The 10,223-nt window shown below is 36.6% G+C and overlaps 1 protein-coding gene across 1 annotated transcript; it reads right to left on the bottom strand.

Annotated features, from left to right (window-relative positions):
* Positions 1-6: 6 nt before the first annotated feature.
* cenpk (centromere protein K) lies at positions 7-7,400 on the bottom strand. Its single transcript, XM_005735755.1, has 10 exons — positions 7,285-7,400; positions 6,962-7,051; positions 6,166-6,222; positions 4,358-4,421; positions 4,195-4,241; positions 4,028-4,110; positions 3,763-3,861; positions 2,954-3,089; positions 2,820-2,873; positions 7-602 (listed from the first exon to the last, which is right to left on the bottom strand). The coding sequence occupies exons 1-10, from the start codon at positions 7,285-7,287 to the stop codon at positions 447-449; spliced, it is 789 nt and encodes a 262-aa protein (XP_005735812.1). The 5' UTR covers positions 7,288-7,400; the 3' UTR covers positions 7-446.
* Positions 7,401-10,223: the final 2,823 nt, after the last annotated feature.

Raw genomic sequence — 10,223 nt, forward strand, 5'->3', positions numbered from 1 at the left:
ACTGAACATATTTTCCTAATTTTCAAACATAATAGAAAACTGGTAAATGAAACCAAAATTAAGATTCATTTAAATTTATGCTGATAAATATGAATTCTCATGAAAAACAGACATACACATGGGATTTCTAGAAACACATACTTTGGATAAAACACTCATACATTTGAATAACATTTGAATACGTAAAAATAGAACTAGAAAAATAGGTGCGCTTACAAGACATTTTAACTAAACAGTATTTAAGAAGTCTAAATAGACAACCATAAAAAAGTATCTATGGTACATAGAAATGTTACACATGCATTTAGTAAATTCAGGAACGCCCTAGCATCACTGTTTCTCCACCATGGACTTCCTACTAGCTTACAAAAACATGCATAATGGTTTCCCTGCACAAGCAGACTCAGTTTCAGCACAGTGCTTTAGATTTTTAATGCACCAGTGCTTCAGAAAAAGGTTTCCAAGCGGATCTTAAAGTTATTCTCATGGTGTCTCACTGCAATTCCATAACGGAGCAGCATTTCTACATACGGTGGCCAGAATGTGTCATCTATCGCCACATAGGGGTCGTGCGGTGTGTTCAGAGCCTTGTTCATGAGAATCTGCAGGTTTATAAAAAGGGAGATGAAGACCAGGCTGAAGCATATTTGCAGTAAAGGTACAAGTTTAAACAGTTTTATAAGTTTAGAGTTTTATTTTGCCTTTACTTCCTTTACTTATTGAAGGAATAGGTGATGGCCACCAACAAAAATATAGGATATTTACATGATTATCAAGAACAGAAACATTCGATCACAGAACAAGTTAAAAAAAAAAAAAAAAAATCATAAAAGCTGCCCTCAGGTCTAAAGGTTAAGTTGATATCATGCCTTTTGGTACACATCAGCTTTTGCTGCCATGGGTGATCATTACTGTGAATCGATTAATCACTACACTCTCACTTTTATAGCACTTACGTCAGCCTTTTTGTCCTTTTACTTTGATAAACAAAAGCAACATGACACACCCACACAGTCCACATGCGTCAGACCTGCTGCTTTCTTTGCACTTGTGTGGTTAAAATAGGGCCTTAAACAGCATCTCTATAAAAAATGTAACATTAATTCATTTCCAGTTCCACCACAGCCAACAAACGTAGGGCTAATTTATATGTGACTTGTCGACATAAGAAATATGCAGCCGTTAATAATTAAACACATATTTATTCTACTATAATAGGTCAAATATCTGTTTTGTTAAATGGCTCTCCTATGTGCATACCTCAAAAGGCATCCACCTGAACAGCGTTAACAACACTGATGCTACCATCAAGCATTGTCCCAAGAAAAGTAGCCATTAAGAAATGACTCATAGCTAAAGAACCACATCTCTTAGGATGTGTTTTCCATAAAAGTTGGTGGAGTGCCAGCTCTTTCATCGAGGTTGATAACTGGGGGGGTTTATCAGAGATAATAAAATTATCTTCAGCAAAATCTATCATTTATCTCAATATCTAGGATACTTTTCAGTCTCATACAAAAGTGTCAGTGGTTGATGTGAAAAAAAGGAAACACTATGTGTGAAGCTATCTTCAAAACAGAAGTATTTCAAATATTGGGATGAAAATTTAGGGTTTTTTTTCCTGATCAATGTTTTACTACTCCATTCCCTAATGTAATTCACCCCACCTTGAACTCATCTTCCACTCCTACCGCACACCTCACCAAGGTCTGGCTGTTATCGTACATGTCTGGCACCAGCCTCACATGACTTCCTCATGCTGTACCACACTTCCTCTCTTGGCACCCTATCATACCCTGTTTGTAGATATACAAACACACAGTACAACTCCTTTCGACCTTCGATATTTCTCCATTAATACTATAAAAGCAAACATTGACTCTGTAGTGCTATTTCTGAGCAAGGAGCCATGCTGCTGCTCACCAATCATCTCCTCTCTTCTCAACCTAGTTTCGAAAACACTTTCCCATATCTTCAAGGTATGCCTCATCAACTTTATCCCTCTATAATTGCTACAGAGATGCACATCACCCTTGTACTTGAAAATCTGTACTTCATTCCTCAGGGATCCTCTTACTCTTCAGGATTGTGTTTTCTCATTTTCTTCATTCATGAGCTCCTTCAGGCGCTCACCACACTCTCTTCACTTGTTAGCACATTTCCATTTCTGTGATAACGTCTTACATATCACATCACATGCTTCATACAAGTCATTTTCACCTTTCTTAGTGTCCAGCCTCACATATAACTCAAGCCTTGTACTTTGCCACTTCTCTCATTGCTAACCTCCCAGCACTCATCCATTTTCTTCATCTCCCAGACTATCCCACTTTTTCTTTGCTAACCTCTGCATTTGAACAGATTTTTTTTACTTCCTCCTTCCAAAACCAAGTGTCCTTGTCCTTTTTCTTCTGTCCAGAGGATACCCTTTGGGCAGTTTGCCCCAGAACATTAGCTCAACTTTGCCAGCCATCTGGCAACACTTCCGTACCACTGACAGCCTGCCTCAACCCCTTCCTGCACTCTCCACAACATTCTTCCTTCTTCAACCTCAACTTCCCTTCACTCGCTTCCTCTTCTTCATGCCCAAAGTCATCATACAGACTACCATCCAATGCTGCCAAGCTACATTCTCTCCTGACACCAACACAGGGGGCCTCTATGCGGTCCATCTTTCCTTTCACATTTCTCTCCTCAATATCAAACCTCATCACCTGTTTCATTCACCTACCTGTCCAAAGCCAAATACTGAGATTTTTTTTTATTACATAAAAAAAACTCGAGTTAAACAGTTCGTTTTTTTGTATGAGAAAACTCACCTCCAGAATTTCATTGAGTGAAATCAAGTTTTCATGAATCTCATGAGGAACGTTCTGAAAATTAAGATAAAAGACTGTAAGGTGCAATGAATTCATAATAAGGCACTTTTCACATGCAAAGCCATAATCTACACCTTCTTCTTCTTGTTTGTACTGGAATCCTCCTGAGGGAGAGGAACGTGCTTCTCCAGGATGTACGCCAAGCTCTCCATCAGCCTTTCCTGGTAGACCTTCATTTTCTGTATTTTTTCCTTGATGTCCTGCAGTATCCTGTAGAATGCATGCACATGCATCAACATTTTACTCTTCTTCTAAGTTTATAAGATTTATTTTTCTACTTTTAAGATTAGGCTTAAAACTTTCCTTTTTGCTAAAGCATATAGTTAGGGCTGGATCAGGTGATCCTGAATGCTCTCTTAGTTATGCTGCAATAGACGTAGGATGCTGGGAGATTCCCACGATGCATTGAGCATTTCCTTTTCAGTCACCTTTCTCACTCACTATGTGTTAATAGACCTCTCTGCAATGAATCATATCTGTTATTAACCTCTGTCTCTCTTCCACAGCATGCCTTTTTTTCCTGTTTTCCTTCTCTCACCCCAACCGGTTGCAGCAGATGGCCCCGCCCCTCCCCGAGCCTGGTTCTGCCGGAGGTTTCTTCCTGTTAAAAGGGAGTTCTTCCTTCTCACTGTCGCCAAAGTGCTTGCTCATAGGGGGTCATACGATTGTTGGGTTTTTTTCCTGTATGTATTAGTGTAGGGTCTACCTTATAATATAAAGCACTTTGAGGCGACTGCTGTTGTGATTTGGCGCTGTATAAATAAAATTTAATTCAACTGAATTAATTTATATTACCCTTGAAGCATTTCTGTTTTCTGCTCTATTCTGTGTAAATAAACACCTGATCCCTTTTGGTTTAGTGTGACGCTGCCATCCTACTCACGTATGTTCTGACAACTTCTCCTTTTCAATTTGAAGTCGTTCACTGTGACCACTGGCAGCAGCCAGCACCTGTTTCTTCTCCTCCAGCCATTTTAGCTCACTAACAACAAACACACAAGCATCACATTTTCACAACTATACACAAACTATAGCAAAGGGAAAGTCTCTGGATGGTCTCCTTCATCCAATCCTGAAAGGCATCCATAAAACCAGAAGAAGGACAGTAAATAATGTAATATGTACAGAGTAACAAAAGGGTTACATACAGTTCCTTAGTCTCTTTCAGTTTGTCTCTTTTGGCTTCAAAACAGGAAGCAACCATCTCAAGTTCAGAGCACAGCTTGTGCATCTATGGAAAAAGTAAAGATTACATAAAGTGAGTGATGCATGTAAATGAGCAAAAGCAATAGTTCACTGTTTAACTTAACCACACCTCTTCTTTTCCTGCTTCGAGCAAAATCTCAGAATTTTCTGCCAGCACTACATGAAAAATAAAAAAGGTCAATTGTATTAAAAGATAAAGTACACAACATTTATGATTTATTTCTTTTTTTTAGAACCCTGAAATCACCAGTTGACCAGAACTGATAACTTACATTGTGGTTCCACTGTCGACCACTGCTTCAGCTCAGCTTCTGTTGCAATCAGTCTTTTTACTGACTATAGAAGGAAAAACAGTCACGAGGAATAGAAATTACAATGATGAGCCACAGTGAAGCTGTCTGACATAAAGAAAAACAAACACAAAACTCACTTTATCAGCAGCTACTCTTGGTTGCTCCCTGATTTACAAGGAGTCGGCACAGCAGGAAGCTCTACAAATATTTAATCTGGCAGGTTTTTACACCGGATGCCCATCCTGACGCAACTCCAAAGAGATGTGCATCTCCTCCTGGGATCAAGCATGGGATTTTTTGCTTGTTAAGCAAATGTGTAAACTACTACACTATGGAGCCAAGGGTGCATTTGACCAGGCATGAAATGCTATGTTATTGCCAGCTGGAGTCTCTAACCTCACCATTTAAAGCACACTCAGCTGTTCCTTTTAGTGTTGCCACTGCTGATGCTCACAATGTTTACATTTTTTTACTGCTTGAATAGCACTAATGAGCTGTTTATGACTATACAAACTATTAAAACTAATTGCTCTTTTTGTAACGTATCTTGCCTCTGTAAACACCTTTCACATACAACATGTTTATGATTAATGCTAATTTTGAGCATCAACGGAAACCAAAAGTGCCATCTTGGCCTCTTCATTAAGTCATTTTATGCAAAAATTCATATGTCCTGTAACCATGATACATGTAAAAGATGTTAATATTAATGATGCAAAGATTGTGAAATGCTGGGCTGGTAGCTGCTTGAAATTTGCAGTATGGCTGATGATTAATCCAATGTTTTGTTGTCATTTTCTATCATTTAGTTTTTGTTGTTCATTTTCTTGTTTGTGTTGGGAAAATAAAGAAACCTCTTTGAATGATCGCGTACAAAGACAAATTTGATGCTGTAATGTAATGGCTGCAATTGATTAAGATATTTTATTTGCTGATAGGCCAAAGGAACCCACTGACGCAACCATCATCCAATTAATCAGCACACACGTAAACAATTTTGAAACTCAGACCAAAACCGCAACAAAAGAGAGTTTGCAATACTTTATCACAGTTCCAATTTACAATACCAACTACGAGCCAAAAGCTCCTAATTGTTCCTAATACACGGACATCAGGCTATTAGTAGAATCAGAAGCTACTGGAGCCTAAATAAAGTAGGCAAGAGTATTACTATGTTCAATATAGGTATTTGTTGTGCCTGAAAATGAACAAATAAATGAATGAATGAATGAATGAGATTAGCATGGTTTATCTGGTGAAAATTGTAATGTTTATGCATCATTCAGGTAACAAACTGGAATTACTCACATATCGGGTCTGTGATGGAGTATATACTTTTTTTTTCTTACAGTTATTTTCTACCACATTTAAAAAAAACTGACAAATGTTAAAAACCATGTTAAAAAAGATATGAATTTTCTCAGATATTTAAAATTAAGGATTTCCACATTTTTTCTGTAACATTAACCTCCTAGGACCTGGCGTCCACATATGTGGACATCACATTTTCGGTTGTCTAGACCACAATTCTAAATTTTGCTCTACAAGGGCCTGATATCCACTTACGAGGACATTATATTGCCACCGTCCTATTGAAATTTAATTTGAACGTCCTCATATGTGGATATCAGGTCCTTACAGAGAAAATCAGGTAAAAAGATAATTCTTTGTTTTTACATTCATCAGGTCCCAATCAGCCCAAATAGCAAAGAGAAAGAGGTTGGATCTTAGGAGGTTAAAGCAGCGAAAGCAATGAACAAATGAACATTTGGAAACAATCATCTCACCTGTTCTTGAGGATTCTCACAAAAATCTGGCTCACACAGTATAATCTCATTCTGAAGCTGTAAGACAAACACAGTTTATCATTTTACCCATTTATCACAAAGTGTGTGACAAGGGGCTAGAGATAAAGTATCTACACATTTTAAAAACATATTTACATATGTGATGTGGTCAGATTTTCGTTGGTTCTAGTTTACTAGCCTAGTCAACTATTTTGATTCTCAGAAGAAATGTGGTTCAAGAAAAGTTGCAGATCTCTGAATGCATCGACACTGAAACCTAATGATGATTACCTGAAAGAACCAAATCTAAGATAAAAAAAAATAACAGGTAAGAGTGTTAACAGCTAAACAACAGAGCATAGGCCTATCATATAAGACTATGGAAAAAATATTTAGTTTCTATTCATAGTATTTTTCTAATTATACAAGAAAGTGGAAAAATGTACTGAATTATAATGTAGTAACTCTGAACAAATTTTGCCAAAACCTTAACTTGCATATCTTGATGCATGCTCAGTCAACCAGTTAAGAAAATGTAGTTTTTAGCAGAACTGTTTCATCACTAATCCAAGTGACTTCTTCAAGAACAGAATCAACTTTTTGAATCTTATGTGGAAACATTTGTGTGAAAATAAAAGTGGGAAAAAATCATATCAACTTCAGTAATATATTTCTCACATTGTACCACCTCTTGGTTACCCCACTTGTTGCAGTGGCTCCATACTATCCCAATCCCCCCCAAAACAATATGTATGGTAAGACAAAAAGTTTTTGGACACACTGGATTCACATGTACCTTTTCCAGCTGCGCAAACTGCTCCTCACAAATGTCCAGCAGCTCAGATTGGGCGGCCTCTGACAGCTGCGCTGCTGCCCGGCCGTCTGCCTGAACACGTAAACAACAAAGACGCAGATTTGTGTACGTTTTAATCTAAAGAAAAACTGGAGCGGTGCAAGTAGGTACAATTTCTTCTAGAGCTTGTTAGCTACAGGCTAAGGTGAAAAGTTGAATGTACGTAAACACACGTTAGCAAGGCATGTAAACGTTATATAATATCGTGCGTTATATTAAGCACGTGTAAATGACGAGAGTTTTTTTTAGACGACGATCAGTCTTACCATGTTTAACAACAGTTCCCTACTTCACGGACCACAACACTAGACGCTACTCGCTTTTCAAAATACCGCCAACGTTGATGACGTATCATCCGCGACAGAGAGGATGTTGGTGAGCGCCATTGTTGCGCTAAAATGCGCAAGCTTGTTAAAACGTTTGTAAACGAGTTTTTGCATAGTTTTAGATCCCACCAGGTATCCGTCTTCCCACATGAAAGCAAGGGTAAGTACTGAAACATCTTTACAGAGCCATGAACACCGAGGGGCTGTTTTCCCCTCTTTAATAGAAAAAAATACATAAAAAGTCTAAACCCTACACACTATCAACCAAAGCAAAAATAAATTATATGGTAAAATTAGTTAAAAAAACAAAGTATTGAATAATGACGAATTCAAATAAATTTAAAAAAAAAAGGTTAATTATTGATTAAACGTGTCCCAAATTGCCACTGGGACGCTGACACGATTATGTAGGATCAACTCAGAAAAAACTGATTAGACCGTTAGATACAATGGGCTATTTAAGTGTTGATTGTCTCAGAACTCAGAGTTGATGTTTAGCATTTGTTCATAATGAGTATATAGAGATTGCTAAGATGGGCAATGGCAGTACCTGATGTTGAATATGGTTCATAAAACTGCACGGTAACAGGCCAGACATGTGAAATTTTACTTGTCAACAATAAGGTTGTCATGTGTATGTATGTATGTATGTATATATGTATGTATGTATATATATAATCATTTATAATCTCTGTTCTAATGTCAGATAAAATGCTGACATATTGAAAAACAAACTAAATGTTTATGAAAAAGCATTTTTAGTTACTCTAACTGCCGAACTTACCTATATATGTTAGAACAGTTGTGTTTATCAGATATTCTAATGGTTCCTCTTAATAAATGTGTTTATATTATTAATGTATTTAATACTACTTTAATATTTTCATTTATTTCATATATAGTAAATATATTTTTCATTATCCTAAATGTGTTTATATATGTGATGTGTGTTCACATGTGCTCGATTATGTTCTTATGTGCATACAAACACTAACTAACATGTACACGTGAAAATAGTCATATACACATGAGATCACAGACACTGAAAAGAGAGAGGCTGAAAAAGAAATGGTGATAAGGTCAAGGTCAAGGTCAAGGTAACTTTATTTATACCCAAAGGCAAGGTAAATTTGCTTTACAGAAAAATGACAGCATTTGGCATCCCTTTAAAAAGTGATAAATGTGAAAAACGCGAGGTAAAGTAGCGTGAAACTAGTCATTACAGCATATTAACAAGAAAACAACAGAAAGCATGTCTGGTTGTGAAAGGCCAAGAAATACAGTCTGTGTGTAGTGAGAGGATGAGGATGAGGTGATTGTTACATTTTTGATGAAACCAAAGGTTTAATGTTATTCACATGCAATGTTGAATTATTGCACGTGGTCTAAAATACCCAAGTTCACACTACATAAAATATCCAGTATTATACAATTTAAATATGACAGTTAGCACTTTTCATAGGTTCATATCTTGACTTTTACTTAAGCACCGCTTGACCTGCCCAATTAGTACGAATACCATTCATTAACCCACAACCATACTTGTTATACTTGAGTGCTACACTTGTGGATTTTCACTTTATGTATGCATTTGAAAGAATGACTTATACCTGAGTTATTTCTATTTTGAAAATATTAAAAGTTCAACACTCATTCTTTCAACACGCAAGGCGTGTGTAGTATTAATATCATTCATTATTCCAAGAGCATGTCAGGGTAGAAACTCATTAGATGGATTTTTACAAGGTGAAGATGTAGTAAGACTGCAGGAAATGAGGATGATTTCATGCAAGTGTAGTAAAACAAGAAATCTGTTATTATCCTCAATATGGCATCATTAGCTCTTTAGTAAGTCTGATAAGAGATATTCACTGAAAGAAAGGCTTAGAGAAATGAGAAAGAGTCAATAAGATGTAGGAATCAAGTTATTAAATTAATACTCATCTAATCAAGAAATTACTATTTTTATGTTATTAGTTATTTATTTTATTTTTATTTTAAAAAAAACAACAACACAACTTTCTTAAGGACGATGGAGGTTACATACTCAATATCTGCTTCCTTTTAAATCTTGCTTTATGTCTTTTTACATACTGTTTACCATTACGATTACATTCCACCTCTAATTTTATGTTTTCATTACCAGTCTTGTACGAACTGTTCCACCAGCCTGATATTGATCGTTCAAATAAAGCAATCTAAAAATATGTATCATATTTGATAATTCAGTCGCAGCTTTATAATATACAACCACTCTCATACACACACTCTTTCATACACACACAGACACATTACACACAGCATGGCTGGTTTGCTGCTCAGTGAAGTGCAGGTCACTATCCCGTTGACACCAGCAGGTGTCTCTGTTTGTCTCAGAAGCTAAGCTGGAGCTGGCTGCAGCTTGTAGCTTGTCATCAGCTACACTTTTTTTAAAGGATGGCTTAAATTGGCATGTAACGGTATGGATAGTAAGTTTGTTTGTTTTGCTTTTGTTTTCCTTTTTGTTCACCCAAATGTATTTTGACCTCATATGATTAAATGATGAGATATTTACAATTGGATGAGCTTCCAGATGACTTTAGTGAAAATGCACTTTATTCACTTTTTCCCCCCCCACTTGTAGTTTTTCATGCTTTGTTCTGTGCACCACACAGAAATCATCAATACATGTGCTAAATAACTCCCACCTGAGGCCACAGATCTAACATTTTCTTTACTTTATGCTTCATCTTTCCTTCAGGGACATATATTCATGTGCTGCTAATGGATTTTATGATTTTTTTTTAATGTGTAGAGGAGTTTCTTTACAGCATTGTTTCTGCTTAAAAAAATCCGTTCTAAATAGTATAAGTAGATGCTGTTGGAACATAATCTATATT

The sequence above is a fragment of the Pundamilia nyererei genome, unplaced genomic scaffold (genome assembly GCF_000239375.1).
Source record: "Pundamilia nyererei isolate P.nyererei 1_Seehausen unplaced genomic scaffold, PunNye1.0 scaffold00065, whole genome shotgun sequence".
NCBI classification, from domain to species: domain Eukaryota; kingdom Metazoa; phylum Chordata; class Actinopteri; order Cichliformes; family Cichlidae; genus Pundamilia; species Pundamilia nyererei.

Coding starts and splice junctions, on each gene's coding strand:
- cenpk (XM_005735755.1), bottom strand. Junction 4,111..4,194: donor TCGAAGCAGGAAAAGAAGAG/GTGTGGTTAAGT, acceptor CTTTTTCCATAG/ATGCACAAGCTGTGCTCTGA. Junction 603..2,819: donor CACTCAATGAAATTCTGGAG/GTGAGTTTTCTC, acceptor ATAAACCTGCAG/ATTCTCATGAACAAGGCTCT.